At 46.9% G+C, this 20,195-nt stretch overlaps 1 protein-coding gene across 1 annotated transcript; it reads left to right on the top strand.

Annotated features, from left to right (window-relative positions):
* Positions 1-3,324: 3,324 nt before the first annotated feature.
* cdan1 (codanin 1) lies at positions 3,325-19,154 on the top strand (the record flags this gene model as incomplete). Its single annotated transcript, XM_080850346.1, has 28 exons — positions 3,325-3,402; positions 4,493-5,262; positions 5,542-5,733; positions 6,082-6,269; positions 6,566-6,682; positions 6,936-7,014; positions 7,254-7,374; positions 7,928-8,037; positions 8,442-8,531; positions 8,695-8,770; positions 9,178-9,383; positions 10,261-10,393; positions 10,635-10,778; positions 11,158-11,324; positions 11,765-11,846; positions 12,529-12,609; positions 12,880-12,934; positions 13,050-13,183; positions 13,848-13,951; positions 14,055-14,204; positions 14,622-14,685; positions 15,048-15,126; positions 15,206-15,423; positions 15,763-15,870; positions 16,128-16,191; positions 16,625-16,791; positions 18,404-18,514; positions 18,669-19,154. The coding sequence occupies 28 exons, from the start codon at positions 3,325-3,327 to the stop codon at positions 18,765-18,767; spliced, it is 3,987 nt and encodes a 1,328-aa protein (XP_080706472.1). The 3' UTR covers positions 18,768-19,154.
* Positions 19,155-20,195: the final 1,041 nt, after the last annotated feature.

Raw genomic sequence — 20,195 nt, 5'->3', positions numbered from 1 at the left:
ATGCCGGGGACATGGTGGTATGTCGGGAAGATGGTGGTGTGCCGGGGAGATGGTGGTGTGACGGGGAGATGGTGTTGTGTCGGGGAGATAGTGGTATGCCGGGGACATGGTGGTATGTCGGGAAGATGGTGATGTGCCGGGGACATGGTGGTGTCCCGGGGAGATGGTGATGTGATGTGACGGGGAGATGGTGATGTACCGGGGACATGGTGGTCGCGGTGGAGATGGTGGTGTGCCGGTGGAGATGCTGGTGTGCCGGTGGAGATGCTGGTATGTCGGGGAGATGCTGGTGTGCCGCTGGAGATGCTGGTATGTCAGGGAGATGGTGGTGTGTCGGGGAGATGGTGGTGTGCCGGTGGAGATGCTGGTATGTCGGGGAGATGCTGGTGTGCCGCTGGAGATGCTGGTATGTCGGGGAGATGGTGGTGTGCCGGTGGAGATGGTGGTGTGTCGGGGAGATGGTGGTGTGTCGGGGAGATGCTGGTGTGCCGGTGGAGATGCTGGTATGTCGGGGAGATGGTGGTGTGCCGGTGGAGATGGTGGTGTGTCGGGGAGATGGTGGTGTGTCGGGGAGATGCTGGTATGTCGGGGAGATGCTGGTGTGCCGCTGGAGATGCTGGTATGTCGGGGAGATGGTGGTGTGCCGGTGGAGATGGTGGTGTGTCGGGGAGATGGTGGTGTGCCGGTGGAGATGGTGGTGTGTCGGGGAGATGCTGGTGTGCCGGTGGAGATGCTGGTGTGCCGGTGGAGATGCTGGTATGTCGGGGAGATGGTGGTGTGTCGGGGAGATGGTGCTGTGCACTATGAGCAATAGCGTTAAGGTATGCTCTCCATGCAGTCATTTCTTTATCAGGAGCAATTAGATCTATGGACTTTTAGCCCAATGACCCTGTCAAATCTGGGTCTTTAAAGATCATTTATAAACTACAACTGGACTCTAGGATGAAATTCAAATATCTACTTCATATGAAAAACTGCATTATAATTCCACTCGCAAACTAACCAGAACTTGAACCCAAATTTAACCCAAATTACCTGAATTATCTTACCTTTCTTGAACAGAAACATCAACAGTGTGCACTTCGATTAAGATTCTGCAAAGTAGCTAAGTAGCACTGCTTAGAGCAAGTTGAATAGCTCCTTTGCAATTTAGTGCAGGATATTAGATCAGTAGTACGTCTGGATCTGTATAAATGTTAGCTGAGCTCATATGAGGTAGTGAAATTGACCTGTGGCTCCATCAAACTAATAAAATGCTATTCTTGGATCTTAAGGCCAGACCAGGTTTCAGAGCCCCACAGAAGGAAACTACAGCTTTTAAAGCTCTTGCGCCCTCTAGTGGCTTCTGGAATACAAAACGCCTTGAGTTTTTTTTATAACACTCCTATAACCCAGGCCAGTACAGAGAAGCAGTAGAGCACCTGGTCAATAAATGTACTTTGTCTGAATGCAAGCAGGGTACATGTGTCACCTACAAATGTACTCTTCAAATCTTCAAACCACTGTCTGGGTAATAAAAGAACACAAAGGAGATTGTGACATATGATATTTGGAGAGGGAGAATATAGTAGGAAGAAGAGAGAGAGTGACAGAGAGAGAGAAATAGAGTAAGAGAAAGAGAGAGAGAGAGAGAGAGTAGTTACTGAATGTATGGCATTGGTGAATAAAGAGCTGTGATGTCTACTGATTGCAGGGAGAGAGAGACTGGCCCAGTAGGGACTCAGATCCAGAGAGAAGGTCAGTGATGATGATGATGATGATGATGATGATGATGATGATGATGCTGAGGCTCTAGGAATAGGACTGGAATAAGAAAAGGGTAGATCGTAATCAGCAGAGGAACATGGACTTCTAGTACAATCAGGGCATACTCAATAATACAAACCTCAGTTTCCTCTCTTCTCTTCAGTTCTTCTTCTACTGTTACTCCTACTGGAGTGTTGTCCACCACATCCTGCTCAACTGTTCCACCTGTTTCTTCAACATGCACTCTATCACTCTATCACACTAACCTTGTCAAACGTACAAACATAACCAGCACTGCCACCAAGATTACAGGCCTCCCCACACCCAGAATCTCAGAGCTCAACTGTAGGACCATCACACCCATTGCAATTACAATAGCACAGGACAACACACACCCACTCAACTGCCATTTCAGATATAAACAGAAACGTTTGTGTTTAAACTTACTGCTAATTATTAGAAACATGGATATAAGAGTCATGAGAGAAAAGTAATTCTGATTTTACAACACAGTGTTTGTTATAGTTGATGGGTATGATACTATATATGTTGATTCCCCTAGTAGTCTACAGCGCTGTGGAAAGGAACCCCCTTCCCCCCAACAAATAATTGAATAATAAAATAGAAAAATGAATAACATTCAGGATTTTGCTTTTGTCTGAAGAGAAATACAGAAAATGATCAATGTACTCTCAACTTTCACAACTCTCCAGTCTTTTCAGCTGCAGCCAACCGAAACCACCTCACTGGTACTTTATAATTATTTATAAATACACTGTACTTCAGATATAATATAGCAGAGATATTATAGGTCTCATCAAAATGATTTGGACTTATAGTGACATCTATTGGCAAACCTATGCTGTAAGAAAGTTGGCCCATAGGCGTCCTTTGCTTGGCCAAGATGCACCACCTTTCATCGCCTGCCAGGTTGAATGAGATTTATTTGAAGCAGGCAGTTTTTGACTGAGATGGTTATCAATTTATATTCAAATAATGTGTTTTCTTCATTCCTCATTGATATCTGGTAATTAAATAGCTACATAGTAGGGCACCTTGCCTTTGTACATTATGTGTGAAAGAATTGCTGCAAACATGTAATTACATTCGGTCCCATTAGCTGGCATAGGGAAATGATATAACGCTGGAAGCTTATAGCTGTAGTGTCCACCTACCTCTGGGATCTCTCCCCCTAGACTTTGGAATCCACGGGGGTGGATATACACTTGGTCACTTCTTTAATTAATTGTTGCTTCAGGCAAAAAATCCACCATGCAAGATGAAATTATGTAAAACTGCTTGCCACTGCTGTTTCTGCACTTTATTTATTATTTATCAAGTTTCTGTTTTTGGTTGTATTAGGCCGCAAAATATCGAGTCCTAACAAGGTTTTTACTTATAGTTTCACGTATTACATGTGTTTGTTTGTTTGTTTTGCTATGGCTATGGAGGACTTTATCACGGTAGTTTTCCATTCTGAGTGCTTGGGTCTGTGCTCTCCTCCACCATCGCCCCGGTTTGCCATACGCCCCCTTGCTTTCACGCGCAAAAGTTAGTAATGCGCGTGCTCAGACGAGAATGGCGGCTCTTTTGGAATCGCTGCTGCTCGGGAAACTAGGGACGAGTAAGGCCCTAGTTTGGCTCAAACACAAGCAGGTAAGTGCATCTTTGGACTTCTTCTGCAATGTCAAATGTTCTCAGTTTTGAAGGACTTGAATATATGGCATATATGCAGGTTGTCGAAGCGTCATGTGTCAACACTGGAAGTTAGCACGAACAAGCTCAACAGTCCCGTATGATGATTCTAGGTGGCTAGGTGGCTGTCGATAACTTGTCAACAATATTGTCAGTTTAGTATGTATTGCACTATAAAGCATTTTGTTATGTTCCTGGCAGTTGAATTTCGAGGCTTGTATGGTTAGCTACATTATTGCATTGTCATGCTGCGTTAAGCAATGAGTTGTTGAAGCATTAGCCTTATTTTCAAAATTAGCAGATAGACGTGGCGAGGTTACAGTCGCTGAGTGGGTTGTTTTTAGCAGAAAATAGCGTTAAGATTGTCTTTGCTGTGTTAGTATATCTAACATTTTATTTTTTACTTGGGCGATAAAGGCAACGGATATGTTGCAAACAGTCGGTGTCGTCATTCTGCTTGTTGTGGCCAGTTAGCTAGAAGAGGTATACATAACAAAAGGAAGATTCAGCCGAAGCTGTCACTCTAAAAACATGTCATTTTGAAGTTATTGGGCTGTACACGTAGCTTGGTATGGGGACCAATGCTAACTTTATCCTCTCCTTTTGAACGCTATTTGTCCCGTTTCTTTACTTTGTCTTTTATTTTGTAGATTGTTTCGAGCAGTAATGTGAGTTGTGTATTAGGATGGTATAGCTATGTTTGCGCCTTGAATGTAGTTATTATATTAATATATTAATTATTATAATTAACCTGAATGTAAATACCCTTCTATCAGTGTCAACTGGGCTGTTGGTGGTGTTTGCAAGGTTTGTGCATGCCTTATAGGTAGTTAGCTTGCTATTTTTGGGACAGAACTCCTTATTGCTGTTAAGCATGGTAGAGCTATTTGTGTAACATGGATGTAAATACCCACAATAAATTACACGTGAACCATTTTCTAGGCATGTGCAATATTCTTTTTGTGGGTTACAGCAGAAGATTATTTTCTGGCTCTCTGAAAGTCTGGCAGTTCACTAACAGATAACCATGTTTGAAATGATCCCTTTGCAGAGCTCAAAAGACCAGCCATCATGCGAGCCATTACTGCAGGTACAGAGGCAGGAGTTTGTGTCTTTCCTTCTGAACTTCTTGAGGGACCAGAGCAGCCACACTCTCACCCATGGCCCAGCCACACCTGCCAAGACCCCCGTCAGCTCACGGTCGGCCGCTCGCTCCACGCGCCCCTCCAGTGACCGCGGCTGCAGGGGCGGCAGAGGCTCTGCCGGGGGTGGCACCGGGTCCCGCGGCACCAGTCGTGTTCAGCTCTTCTCCCCGGCCCCCTCTGTGTCACCGCTGGGGGGGAGCCAATGGGAGGGCTCGGCAGCGGCAGCTTCTACCCCTAGTAGGGGCGAGCTCAGTGGGGTGAGCGGCGTCAGCAGCCCTTCCTTCAGCTCAGTATGGAGCCCAGCGCCACGACCTCTGCAGGCCGACCGCCGCTCCACCCACCGGTCCAGCCTGGGCGACTTTATGACGACATCGCCGCCCGAGATGCACCCACACAGCCCCGCCATGGCAACAGGGCAGCAGCAGCAGCAGCAGCAGCAGCAGCATCACAGAGGCAGTGGGCGTAGGCGCAGCGGGGGTTCTGCTGGAGGGGGGAGGCCGACGGGGGGCCGTGGTTTCCAGCAGGACGACTCGTCTGCGTCCTGGGAGAGGGGCGCCAGGAGGGGGCGAGGAGGGAGAGCCGGTGAGGCAGTGTCACCCCCCACACAGGTGACTCTCAACTTCAACAACCTGGAGGACTTCCCTCCTGTGGGGGCGTCCCAGCATGCATCACCTGTGTGAGTGTTTTGGGTCATGACCACCAGTTCATGAGACGCACGCATCCAGCTCATTCTGTGTAGTATACCCCTAACATTAATGCGAATATGTGTTGCCATTTCAGTAACTGAACATTTATATTATTATTATTATTATATTATTTATTATTATATCTATGCCCAATTGATTTAGTAAAATATTAAACATAATTAACTAAGCATACTAAATGCACAAGTGAACAGCTGGATACTGAGAGCCATATGCATGATTATTATTTATTTGGATTTTTTTACCTCCAGCCTGACCAAGCCTTCTCGTCGCATCAACCCGACTCCGGTGCACTCGGAGCGGCCTCACTCCAAACCCACAGGCTGTTTCACCTCCACCCCTCTCAGCACACCCTGCAGCCCCCCTACCATCCCAGAGGGGGCGCTGTTCGTGGGTAGCCCACTAGGCCTGCAGGAGGAGAGGGAGATGCTGAGGAAAGAGAAGTAGGTTTGGGCTGGGGTGTGTAACTGGCTTTATGAGAGGTGGTGTGTGTGTGCGCTCTCCCATCTGTCTGGGAGGAGTGCTGTTATGTCTGAGGTGTAAGTCTTTATCATGCCAGGTGATGGATAAAGCACTTCACAGATAAGCAGATAGTTTATTGTGGGTTTTATGTAACCAAGGTCTGTTAATAAAGTTACATTGGAATGGGTTGATGGCTAAATGACTATAACTAGAAATGTTGATTTGTATGTAAATGAGTACTTAGTTGGAGTATGTTGCTGAATAGTTGTCCCTCTTGGGTCTCACCACCCATTCCCTCCGTCTCCTCTGATATCCGCCCTTCCCTCCAGATCTAAACTTCAGCAGCAGATTTGCTCGCCTCTGAAGCCAGCCACGGAGCCCTGCACCCCTACCAAACCGGTGCGGGTGGACCCCACGGCAGCGCAGGACCCCCAGGCCCCCAGCCCTGACCCCTCTAAGGTCACTTTGACCTCTGAACTGGACCTGCTCGCTGAGCTCTACTGCACTTGCATTTCAGGTCAGTGGCCTGCAGGGGTCTCTACTGACACCTGAGGCTTGGTGTGGTGAATTTATACATAAAGCATGTTGTGATGATATCCTTGATGTTCATGAGGCATTTGTGGAAGAGTGTTTGTGTTAATGTTTTTTGTGCTCTCCTCCTTATATTTTAACCCCTTACTAACCAAGACCACCCTATGACACCCTATGACTGAAACCCACTTTTTTTTTACTTGAGGTTAATATCAGCGGTTGTGACTCATTTCAGTTTTGTGTTCACTGTTTGTGTTTGCTGTTTTGTGTTCCTTGTTGTAGAGAACCTGGTGCCCAACGTGTTTCTGGAGCTGTTCTTCGTGCTGCAGCTGCTGACGTGCCGTAGCCCCCCCGCCCTGGAGGGAGAGCAGGACGACGGTCTGTGTGGGAGTGCTCAAGGTGTTCATTAAAAACACTTCTAAAAGCATCATTTCATTAAACGACGTCTGCACCCAACCTGTGGGGTGGATGCTGTGCATTCATTCTACAGGGGCGGAGCTCTCCATTCTGAAAGCATCATTTCCAACTAAGTGACTGTGGGTTTTTGAGTTGAAGTGGTCTAGTGTAGTCGTCTGCCAGTTCCAGACATGAATGTTGTCCTTCTATGTCTGTGTCAGTGTGCTTGAAATCTGTGTGCTGAATGTTCCTGCAGACTTGTTGGAGAGAGGCTACTTCAGAGATGTCCACAACTGTGTTTATTTCGCCGTTAAAGTCGTAGAGAACCAGTTTGAGTGAGTAATGGCACCTTAACATATCCTGTACCCACACTGTAAAACCTGGCATGGCCTGTGATTCTATTCAGCCAAAATAAGCCAAAAGTAGACCATGTTGTTTTGACACATCAGCAGATCCATTATCCTGTAAAGGTCTGTCATCAGAGAGGGCTTTTGCAATGTTAATTAAGTTACTTTTTATTATTATGACTATTATTATTATTATTTATTAGTATTACTGTTGTGACGTTTCCCAGGTTGGTGTCTCACCTGGACAAGTGCACCGTGCGTCTGCTGGCTGAGAATGAGAGGGTGGGCTCGTTCGCTCCCGCGCTCAAGGACCGTCTAGCTCTGGCACAGGACACCAGCACAGCCAAGGTGAACGAGAACAAAGCTAAAACTCTACCAACTTAAAGACCAAATACTGTGCTCATATGCACCACCTTTAGTAGGTCCGAGGCTACCTACCCAAAATGGTGTCGGAATACCAAAGTGACGAAATTATGCTATTACATCTGCTATTATCTGCTATTATGCTATTGAAATTATGCTATTACATTTACATCTTTGCACTAGGCCTTCATACGCTCTGTTACAGTGGTACAGGAGGTAGAGAAGTCGTTTAGTAATCAGAAGATAGCTAGTTCGATTCCTCACTGTCGAAGCGTTCTTGAGCAAGACACTGAACCCCTAATTGCTCCTGATGTGCAGTGTGCCATCAGTGTAAATGTAAAATGTGTATACATCCTTGTAAGTCGCTTTGGATAAAAGCGTCTGCTAAATGACTAATTGTAAATGTAATCAATGTGATGGTGGAATTGTGTCTTATTGAGTCGGTGTCCAGTGAACTGACCTGTGATTGGTCCTTGTTGAGTTGGTGTCCAGTGAACTGACCTGTGATTGGTCCTTGTTGACCCGTGTGTGCCTCCAGGTCTCCCCCTCCCTGCCCTCCTTCATCCACTCCGTGCCCTTCCAGCCTGCCACAGACAACCGCTCCAACTTCAGCAGCGACAGAGCCTTCCACATCTTCAAGAAACAAAGGTGAGCCAGAGTAAATCTGGGCTAAGTTGAGCTCTTGTTGTGTCGGATGGCTGGTCCTGATATTATTATGGTAGATCACTAACCGTTGCCACCACGCCCCTTCCCCCCGCTTACATATTCCGCCTATAGCACTTGTCAGTGTTATATCTTCACTGAATATGGGTCTACATTATAATTTTTTGGCAATGCGACCTGGCTATACAGACTGTTTTGATTGACATAAATATGTCTACGGGTCCAGGTATATTTATAAAAATTCAAAAAGTCAATGGTGAACTGATCAACATAGGCTCTTGTCACGGGTCCCCTGCAATGCCTTTGTGGACCACCAGAGGGCCATGGACCCCCGTTTGAAAACCCCTGATCTAAATGACTGTTCTACATCTGACTTCATTTTTGCACAGGGATATTTTCTATGAGCTGCTGAGAGACTGGGAGGACTTCCATAAGGAGCCTGGCTGGGACTTTGAGAACGCTCTGGGCAACAGGATCAGGTGAGGAACTTCACCCTGTTACTGCAATTTTGTCTGGTTGAGTTGGTGTCCAGTGTCCTGACCTGTGATTGGTCCTTCTTGAGTTGGTATCCAGTGCACTGACCTGTGATTGGTCCTTGTTGAGTTGGTATCTAGTGCCCTGACCTGTGATTGGTCCTTCCAGGGCGATGGTCAGTCTGCAGACTGCTGCAGGGAATCACGCACACTTTGCTCGGCTGTTCCAGAAGCAGCTCGTCCAGGTAAGGGTTGGAGGGCGGCGTCTGTTTCCATTACTCTTTCTTCCCTCCCTCTCTTTTCCACCTTTCTTTCTCCCTCTCTCTCTCTCTCCTTTTCTCCAGGCCTAAAAACTAAACTACTGAAAGTACCACACAAATAAACTTCCATTACAGTGACTCAGAACTGTTTTCTGGATCCCTTGTATGAAATTGCATTGAAAACTTCAACCTCAAATTAGTGTTTTTAAATGAACATTCCTAAAAAAAAATGTCCTGCCACCTACCATGGGTTTTCACTGAAGTGAGATGCAGTTCCTTCCAAAGATGATATCACTGCCCTTCACCGCTCTGCTGTTCAACACACACACACACACACACACACACACACACACACTGTCACTGCCCTTCACCCCTCTGCTGTTCTTTCCCAGATGTGTAAAGAGCCCGGAGCCAGAGGCTCCTTCGGCGAGGCCCCTGACGCTGATGTGCTGAGCATTCTGGGAGCGGACGGCCTGAGCCGGCTGAAGCGCCTGCAGGAGCGTCTGATCCAGCCGCAGGGCTTCATGGGACCCTGCCCTCCGCCCTCCTTCCCGGGGCACCAAGAGTTCTTCCGGGACTTCCTGCAGTCGGCCAGCTGGTGAGCTCCACCGCTGTAGAATGAATGAATGAACGAATGGGGCAGCCGTGGCCTACTGCTTAGGGTTTCAGGCTGGTAACCATAGGGTGGCTGGTTCGATCCCCGACCAGTAGGAAAAATGCGGGCGGGGGAAGTGGTAGACCACTGCTATCCCATGCCCACATCCACGGCCCTTGAGCAAGGCACCTAACCCCGATCACTGCTCCCCGGGCGCCGCCAAAGGCAGCTCACTGCTCCGGGTTAGTGTGTAACTGCACTTCACTGTGTGTGTGTGTGTCACTTCCCTGGATGGGTTAAATGCAGAGGTGGATTTCAGAGTGTGTGTGTCTACACCACCTCTGCCATAGAGTCACTTTCACACTTCACACTTTTCACAGCATCCACCCCAGAGGTTGGGTGCAGAAGTAGTGTTACACTGGCAAAGTGCAAATAATAGCTGTAAATAATAATACAAATAATAATAAATAATAATCATGTAAATAATAATAAAAGTGTAAGAAATAGCTGTGACCTTGAGCTGCAGGCTTATGTTATGATTTGCTCCGGTGATGACATAGCCCAGGTTGTTGCCTAGCAGCCTGGCAGGGTTCTGCTCACCCTGCTTGATGTGGACCGGTACGATAACGGATCATTTAGTCTTATTCAAGTGTAATCATTTTATAAAGGGGTCTGCTAGTGGCTCACTGACCTTCCTGACATTGCTAATGTGAATCTGGAATCTGGAATATCAAATGGCTTAACAACGCTGTTTTACAAAGTATACAATGATATTATAGCCGACATTTTGAACAAGTAAATTAAGACATGTTGTAGCAGATCCGTATGACCGTTAAGAGGGTAGAGGGCTTCATCTGAGGTGTCTGTTTTCTGTTTGCAGTTGCCAGCTGAACCAGCACCTGAAGGACGGCATGTGCCAGGAGCTGCTGCTTCTGGACGAGGTGTCCATCCTCGGGGCGCCAGCAGGGGGCAGCGGTGAGGAAGAGGAGGGAGACGGGGACATGGACCAGCAGGTCAGTTGGTGGAAGGCCTCTCAAATATGTATTCAATAGATTTATTTTTTCATGGTTTTTGTGGCACTTCATCAACCCCTGCGTAATGTTACATTTTATTTCTCTCTCTCTCTCTCTCTCTCTCTCTCTCTCGCTTTCTTTCTTTCTTTCTTTCTTTCTTTCTTTCTTTCTCTCTTTCTCTTCTCTTCTCTTCTCTTCTCTTCTCCTCTCTCTCTCCCCTCTCTCTCTCTCTCTCTCTCAGGATGAGAAGCAGAGGTTCTCCTCGGTGCTGCTCGTGGCTCGGTTGCTGGCTAAGTTCCTGGGTTTCATCTCCTTCCTGCCCTACCACACCTCTGATCCTCCATCCAAGGAGATCCAGGAGGCAGCTATTGCACTGCGCAGCAAGGTGTGTGTGTGTGTGTGTGTGTGTGTGTGTGTGTGTGTGTGTGTGTGTGTGTGTGTGTGTGTGTGTGTGTGTGTGTGTGTGTGTGTGTGTGTGTGTGTGTGTGTGTGTGTGTCTGTCTATCGGATCATTACAGGTCTGTGTCATGATCAATGAATGGGTTAAATATCTCCGTAGCTCTGAAATGTGCATTTGGACAGCTGTGACTGGCCGCATTGCATAATGTAACAGCAGATAGAACGTAATCTACCACTGCACTTGATCCACTGTGGCAGCAGCTAAGTTCCTTCCGTCTTTTGAAATGTAACAGTGCCATGCATGTATTGAGTCCTTGTGACCAGACCAGTGTGCATAAGTTGATCGCATGCTCCTCTCCCATCAGAGCTCTCCGGTGCTGGACGTCTGCGCAGTCCTGCGCAGCTGTGTGCGCAGACGCAGGCTGGTGCTGACGGTGCCCTGGCTGGTGGAGTTCCTCTCCATGATGGACTACACTGGACCCTACCTGCCCTGCTTCAGAGCTGCACTGGGCTCACTGCTGCACCTCTATAGGTACACACACACACGCACGCACACACACACACACACACACACACACACACACACACACACACACACACACACACACATGCATACACACACATACATGCAGCTGCTCTTTGATGACACTCCAGTCTGGTGGACAACGCACACTCACACACACACAAGTGCACACACTCTCACACACGTACAGTCACAAGTGAGCCTGGTGGACAATACACACACCAACACATACATACAGCTGCTATTTGATGAAACTACCAAGTGAGTCTGGTGGACAACACACACACACACACACACACACACAGGTGCACACACACACATACACACTCACATATACGTACAGTCACGAGTGAGTCTAGAGGACAACACACACACACGCACACACACTAAAGCAGCAGAAATTAGTATGTTTACTGACCACACATAGTGTTTGTGTATGTGTGTGGCAGGCGAATGCTGCTGGGCAGAGGAGCTGAGGTGTGTTACCTGAATCAGCTGCTGCTGGTGGCGGTCCTGGGCTGGCTCTTCCAGGTGAGCCTTACGTCACTCACACTGTGAACTCACGCACACACACTCACACTGTGAACTCACACTCACTCACACACTCACACTGTGAACATGGCTATCCGTAGGACTGCTAATTGGACTGAATTTGGTCTCCTTCCTCAGAGCCAACATACGTCCTTTTCAAATACCTTTATATAGAGGTTGTGCACCCATGCTGGTCAGTCTACTTGATTTAAATGTTTTCGATTAATGCTGATGTTTTGGATTTGGATTTAGATTCTGTCTCTCTTTACAGCTAAGTAAGGAACTGTCAATAGATTTAGAGAGAACCTTGTTTCTATGTCTAAAAAGCTAGCTAATAACAATGTGCTTCATGACGTAACTTACTAATCGAATATTACATTAGTTGGCAACTTCTTTTATAGTCGATTCGAGTCCGTTAAGTTGATTAGCGTCATTAAATCCGTCGTTACATGTCATGGTTAGGACTATGGTCATAGATAGCTCCTGATGTAGTACACAAAAGCATTCTGCCTGCTTATGTCCCTCCTCTCCTTCTCATCTGTCTCTCCTCTCCTCCTCTGTCCCTCCTCTCCTCTGTCTCTCCTCTGTCTCTCCTCCCTCTCTGTCTCGTCTCTCCTCTCCTCTCCTCTCCTCTCCTCTCCTCTCCTCTCCTCTCCTCTCCTCTCCTTGTCCTCTGTCTCAGATCCCTGTGTTTCCTGAGGACGTTGTGTTCAGTGAGGAACTGGACTTCGGTGAAGAGACCTTGGACAGTTCACAGGGCCTGGTGAGAACAATCCTTCCCCTCAGATAGGAAGTGTGATGATACGTTCTCATAAACTGTCTCTGGTTTTGCAAAACTGTCTTGATGTCGTCATCAGCCACGCTTCCTCTTTCGGGCCAAGTGACCCACAGCTAGGGTTAGGGTTAGGACCAACAGCTAGGGTTAGGGTTAGGGGTGGGACCCACAGCTAGGGTTAGGGTTAGGACCCACAGCTAGGGTTAGGGTAGGGGTTAGGAGTGTGACCCACAGCTAAGACTTCTCTTCTCTCCACAGGACTCACTCCCCCTGGTGGATCAACAGCTGCTCTACACCTGCTGCCCATTCTTAGGTAACTATTTTAGATATAATGCGAATATGCACTGATCTCCCTAAAAACCCTCTCTAATAAATGAGCAGCCTTTTCACGAGTATTGATCTCCACGGTGATGTGTTGTGATCGGCAGGTGAGCTCCGTAAGCTGCTAGCGGCCTTTGTGGCGGGGAGCACAGCCAAGAGCGGGGGCCTCCTACGCAAGATCACCCCCACCTCTGCTGAGCCCAGAGACCCCCCCACAACACGCTCCCAACAGAAACTACAGGTACACAACTTACATTTACATTTACAGTGTATGTCGCTTTGGACAAAAGTGTATGCTAAATGACTAAATGTAAATGTACAGTACCAGTCAAAAGTTTGGACACACCTTCTCATTTTTTGAGAATTTCTTTCTTTACTTTTATTATTTTCTGCATGGCAGATAACACTTTTTTAGTTTAGTACATCAATCCATATGTGTTCTTTCGTAGTTTAAATGTCTTCAGTATTAATCTACAATGTGGATAATAATAAAAGTAAAGAAAAAACTTCTCAAAGAAATGAAAGGTTTGTCCAAACTTTTGACTGGTAATGGCCATTTACATTTAGTCATTTAGCAGACACTTTTGTCCAAAGCGACGTACAAGGGAGAGAACAGTCAAGCTAAGAGCAATAAAAACCTGGTGTAACAATAAATACTACTTTACATAAGAAATAGAAAAACAGACGTAGAAGAGAGAGAAAAAAATTCAGGAATGTAAGTGCAGGATAGGCACTAGTCAAGGTGCCAGTAAGGAAGGGAGGTGCTCTCTGAAGAGTTGGTTCTTCAAAAGCTTCTTGAAGGTAGAGAGGGAACTTCTAACCAATCACCTCTTAGACACGAAGGGACGTGTAGTTTGCCGAAAGACTTACTATGTGTTCTGTGTCTACTGCGGCCCTTATTTCAGATGGAGTTGGAACAGGCATTCTTCCACAACCAGCCCCCGTCTCTCAAACGGACGGTGGAGTTTGTGGCCGAGCGGGTCAGCTCCAACTGTGTCAAACACATCAAGTGAGTCTGCCATGGTGTGTGAGGGCTGCTGTTTCATTAAGCCCTGTTGGACAAAGAACTCTGTGATGTTTAGGCGTCCATTTTGAGTCTGTGTTTTGTGCAGGGCGACTCTGGTGTCGGAGCTGGTGAAGGGCGGCGAGCGGGCCTTGAGGGAGGCGCTGGCCGTGGATAGTGCCAACGTGGCCAAGCTTAATGACACCATCTGCACCCAGCTGTGTTATAAGGGCATGCAGGCACTTGAGACGGCCACCAGGTAAGGGGGAAAACCAGCTTGTTGCTCACCTCACCCAGCTCACTGGAGTTGGCAACCTCCTGTGCTTAGATTAGCTTTACATTTACACATTTGACACATATTTTCTATACTTATTTTGTTCTGACCTTGCTCTGTGTCTGTGTCTGTGTCTGTGCCGTCTGTGTCTGTGTCTGTGTCTGTGCCGTCTGTGTCTGTGTCTGTGTCTGTGTCTGTGTCTGTGTCTGTGTCTGTGTCTGTGTCTGTGTCTGTGTCTGTGTCTGTGTCTGTGTCTGTGCCTGTGCCTGTGCCTGTGTCTGTGCCTGTGCCTGTGTCTGTGTCTGTGTCTGTGTCTGTGCCTGTGTCTGTGTCTGTGTCTGTGTCTGTGTCTGTGTCTGTGTCTGTGTCTGTGTCTGTGCCTGTGCCTGTGTCTGTCTGTAGGTTCTGCAGTGAGAAGGGTCCAGAGGCTGTTAGAGTCCTGTTGCCTGAGGAGACCTCCCCTGCAGTGAGTTTAAAAACACAGCCGAGCTAATGAATCATCTTAAGCTAATGAATCATCTTAAGCTATTAAGCCTGTAATTAATTCTTTCATTATATGGGTTTTTAATGGCCGCCATTACCATCCACTACTTTCTTGCCAGGCAGATGGTAAATCAACAGCTGAAAATGTATTGGCTGTAGCTGGGTGAATGTTAATTGGCGCTTACATGGCCGTCGTGTTCTCTCATCTGTGAAACACCCTGTTTATCTTTACTGTTCATTTAGAGAGACAGATGTATATGCATTGAAAACTGTGTGTGTGTGTGTGTGTGTGTGTGTGTGTGTGTGTGTGTGTGTGTGTGTGTGTGTGTGTGTGTGTGTGTCCAGGTTCTGAGCACTTCAGAGAGCATCACCACCCGCCTGGCCACAGAGAAAGCCTGCACCTGGCTCTCATCCAACATCACAGGTACCGTTTACATCACTTTAAGATGATCAATAGGTGACATTTGTTGCTGTTCTCCTCTCATACCTCCGTCTGATTTCAGCGCTGATCAAGAGGGAGTGGAAGAGTGTGTTTGACCGCGTCATGAAGACCCTTCCCAGCCCTCCGCCCCCAAACCCAGAGGTGCCAGCCCAGACCCAGGCACAGACGCCCACAGACACCCAGAGAGGTGGTGGAGGACAAACCTTGGGAGAGAAGGACTGCCCCCCAGAGTGCACTCACAAAGCGCCCCGAGCCTCCTCCGTCATCACAGACATAAAGGTATGGACGCCTCCACCGTCATCACAGACATAAAGGTACGGATGTCGCATGTAAGACGCTGGTCCAGAGGGACAGGCCTAGAGATGGTTCCAGAAGCAGAGTTCGTTAAGCAGGTGTGTTGTGTGTTTGTACTGCCATTGACTGGGACCACAATGCACCTGGCTTAACCTAAGCTATTGGAGTAGCTTGTGGAACTGGTGTTGACAGTGATACATGCATTCTTAATTACACAACAAAGTCATTACCTTAAGCTGCTCAACACTAAACTTTCTCTAGAGTGTTGGGATCTCAAAGGCAACAGGGGATTATTATGATCCTTGTGATGTGCTCCCCCTGCAGGAAGTGCTGAGCATTGCAGTAGGACCTAGAGCTGAGGATGAGTGCTGCACCATCCAACAGCTGCAGGCTCTGCTGGACAGAGCAGGAGAGACTCTACAGTGCCGGAAGGTACACCATACACACACACACAAACACATATATATATACAAACATCCACACACACACACACACACACACACACACACACACACACACACACACACAAAAACACGTACAAACGTGCAAAAGAACACCGTGATACATAGATCCTGATTTTGATTTCCATTGTTCTCAGCAGCAGGTAGTTCTCTTTACTTTGATTGTCTGCATCAGCTGCCATTTTCCACACTTCCTCACTGCGGTGCATCTGATGTGTCTCTCTGCAGTTCTTGTCTGTGGTGCCGGAGCAGATGCTGGTACGATGCACAATCATGTTGGCCTGCAGGCTGGGTGAGTGATACAGATTTAAATTGCATTGACATGCACTCAGTCTGCAATGTTACATAGACGTTTATAGGCTTACAGGTTTACATGTTTATAATGATTAAGCGTCTTGTGAACCATATGAATACTTTCTGGTTCACACTGTGAGTAAGTCTTACAGGAAACTGAACTTTGATGTTTTCCATTTTAGTTTCATTTATTTATCTATTTAGTTGTTTAGTCAACTTACCTCACTGTAACGACTGCACTGGCATTATGTGTTCTGCTCACTCGCCCTCTCTCTCTGTGTGTGTGTGTGTGTTGCGTGTGTGTGTGTGTGTGTTTGTTGCGTGTCTGTGTGTGTGTGTGTGTGTGTGTGTGTGTGTGTGTGTGTCTCTGTCTGTGTGTGTCTCTGTCTGTGTGTGTGTGTGTGTGTGTGTGTGTGTGTGTGTGTGTTCAGTTTCAGGAGAGCTGCCTCTGGCCCCCCCCATGGACAGTGCAGGCATCAGAGGCGTCCTGCAGCAGCTGGTGCACCTGTGGGGGAGCAGCCCCCTCCCCTCGCTACCGCTCCACCTGCTCTTCGCCTCCCCCACCCTCACCGCCGTGCTCACACACACACACACAGATGTGAGTACTGACCCTTCACCGCCGTACTCAAACACACACACACACGCACACACACACACAGACGTGAGTACTGATGCCTCACTGCCGTACTCAAGCACACACACACACACACACAGACGTGAGTACTGATGCCTCACCGCCGTACTCAAGCACACACACACACACACACAGACGTGAGTACTGATGCCTCACCGCCGTACTCAAGCACACACACACACACACACACACTGACAGACGTGAGTACTGACCCCTCAACGCCGTGCTCAAATACACAGACGTGAGTACTGACTCCCAGGTCACGGACTTACCGCATCGTCTTCTCCCCTCCTCTGTCACGGCCTGTTACTCACAGGAGGTGAGCTGGCCACGAGGTGCACAGAATACAGCTGGCTCCAGCTTTGGCAGAATGGGTTCTGTTTTGGGTTCTTTTCCATTCATAAAAAGGTTTGGGGAAAGTGCCAATTGACTTTGAGCTTTCAGCTGACCAACCAGAAAATAGAGGATGGCTTCTCGTGACAATAGGAGCCCATTCTAAATTAGACTTTTCTTTCCTCACTGTAAGATCCATGCAACTTACCGCATTGCAGACTAAGGCCCAATCTCAATACTTCCCCTTACCCCTCATCTTACCCCTTACCCTTGAAATTGCGCGTTCATGTGAGAGCTAGTGGTGTCTCAATACCCAACTTGATCAAGATTAAGGGGTAAGGTTAAGGGCTGTATGGCCCTCGTTTTTGAGATGATCGGAGACCTACCTTAACTCCAAGGGCTATCCCAGAGCACACCGCGAAACCAGCTCGGGAATTTTCCAAAAAACATGGCTGCTTGAAGCGAGGATAAAGCTATCTACACAACTTTTTATATGTTTATAATGACTCGGTTTGATCTGAAATGTGCTACTCGAACGATGCATAGTATTTTCGGTCATAACTGTAGCTTTCAAACGGTAGTTTTTAGGATACAATTAGCGCGTATACCACCACTCCATTGGCTTATATGGTAGCTTGCCAGCTATCATGCTACATACACTACATGTAACTATTTTTGGCTTATAATTAATTTAAAAATGACGACAGTCTTGTTTCGTGCTCTACACAGTTGTATACATATATATTTGCAACCATGTTCTTCATTAGACTTTTTTTTTTTTAAATCGCTAGTTTCATAGGTCATACAGTCACGCATGACGTACCCAAAACCGAGTGGCGTCTCATTTCATAGGGGAAAGATCTCAGCCCTTGGCCCTTACACTTGCAAGTGCTAGGGTTAAGACTAAGACAAGACTAAGCAAAAGGGGCAAGGAGAAGAATCGAGATTCGGCCTAACTAGCAGCTTCCCCTACCCTATGGGTATGTGTTGAAATTCAGGTTAAAGTTTGAAACTGGCTATTGGCACAATAAGATGGATGTGTTAACTTCTGTTCTTCTACCAGCTCCAATAGAACCCGTAGCTGTTTTAAGGAAAAATATCATACTTCACAAATGTTTCACACTTGCTGGTTCTCAGATGACTTGGCTTTTCCAAGGAAAACCTAGAACTAAAACCCTTTTTTTATGTCTCTCTTTCTCGCTCTCTCTCTCCCCCTTGCCCTGTCCTTCTTTCTGCCTCACAGAATTGCCAGAACTTTAGGGTCTTGGTCCATCTGCTTTTGGAAGAAGGACTTCTAGGAAAAGAAGATGTAGTGACACATTGGAGAAGCTTACTTGACCTGTCCTGGACCATGGTAATACGTACAGAGATGCACCCTAATTCACTCTCACTGCAAAGTTTAACATTAGAAACCATGTGGACACTGTTGCGTCCTAAAAGGATGGCGGTAACATAACAATGAAAACATGGTTGTATAAGTGCTCCAACAGTGCCCTGTCCTTTTTCAGGAGTCCATTCAGAAGATCCAGGAGTTGTCCATCTCCTCCGTCCCCTCTGCCTCTGTCTCACTGCCAAGCCACAGAGACCTCCTGCAGATCTCCCAGTGAACAGCAGAGGGCGCACTCTCATCACAAAGAGCACTCAGGGTCAACTTACAGGGTTTGCATGCTGATACTACCGTTACCAAAGACACCATAACCCAAAGAAGTAGGAGCGCAGTCTCCTTGTGCTGCTAGCCAACCAGATGATTTTAAGTTCATTTTGGCCTTAGCTGGTTGGCTCTCTGCCTAGTGTGTGAAAATCATTTTTCCCTTTAGTCGGAGGCTGCCACTGCTCATGCAATGATGTCATTGGCCTTTATGATGCCATTTCCTCTTGGGTTCTTTAGCAGATCTAAAGAGCCAGGGAACGCCGCTGTGGTTAGTTTGAGCTGCTGGCCAAGACTCAAATGCTGTCGGTTTGAAACCCCACTTAAAGTGTGTGTATGTGTGTATGCGCGCGGGCGGGCGGACGGGCGGACGGGCGGACGGGCGTGCGCACCATCCATTTTCCCCCTCACTACTCACAGGATAAACCGGCCAGCCATTATTAATCACTGACTGATTCACTGACTGGTGTTCTCCATGACCTTGCAATCCTGGCCATCCTGTGTATTCCTCAACAAGTTCAATAGGTCAAAGGAAAAAGGAAAAAGACGCGTGTCAGTGATCACTAACTTGCCCCATGTTTCTCCAGTGCTCTGCATGAGCAGGCCTGAGGCTAAGGGCTGTAAAGGTGAGGTGGAAGAGGGAAAGGTTGTTTTTGGAGCCAGGTGCCAGTGACCCTGTTAAGTTGACCAGTTAAATGAGGGGAGGGAAAGAGGTAAAACTATAGGAATTGATGAGGTAAAATGCAGAAAGATAGAACTGTCTTAAATTTAATAAAGTTAATTGAAAGATGATTATATAATTTTATATGTATATTTTAACTATGTATACTAATTATGTTTGTGATGTCTTGATATACACTTCAACTTTATACAAATATTCCACCATGCAGCTGATGCTGTGTGGGAACGATGTCTGTGTCTCATAAATGTATTGAGATGCATTTGTGATGGACTGTTAGTTCATGTTGGACTTGTATTTCAAATGCCAGTTGCTTGTAAACTGTTGTGAAGTTTTATGATGTATTTGCATACAAAATAAAGGTATTTTAAATGTGAGTTAAATGTTTGGCCTTAATTTTAAAACATTTGCATTTATGTGTGTGTACTTATTTTATCCTAAGCTTGACACAGTATCCTCAGTTCAGCCACGTTTGCATCTCATACTAGTCAGCACAGGACTATAAGTCGACTACACATAAGTATCTGCCATTATTAAGATCCATCACTGCCCAAAGTGTACAGTTGAGCCTGACCTTTTTGGACCCGATTCAAATCCTGGTGTGAAGTTTTGTGATTCCACTGTCCTAATTCATTTGGACTACTCAAACCTATTCTGTGTACGATTTATTTCATTGCCAACATTACGATTCCCGTGCTTCGTGCTTTT

This window comes from Sprattus sprattus, assembly GCF_963457725.1.
Source record: "Sprattus sprattus genome assembly, chromosome: 13".
In the NCBI taxonomy this organism is placed as follows: domain Eukaryota; kingdom Metazoa; phylum Chordata; class Actinopteri; order Clupeiformes; family Clupeidae; genus Sprattus; species Sprattus sprattus.
This window is presented reverse-complemented; position numbering and strand designations above follow the sequence as displayed.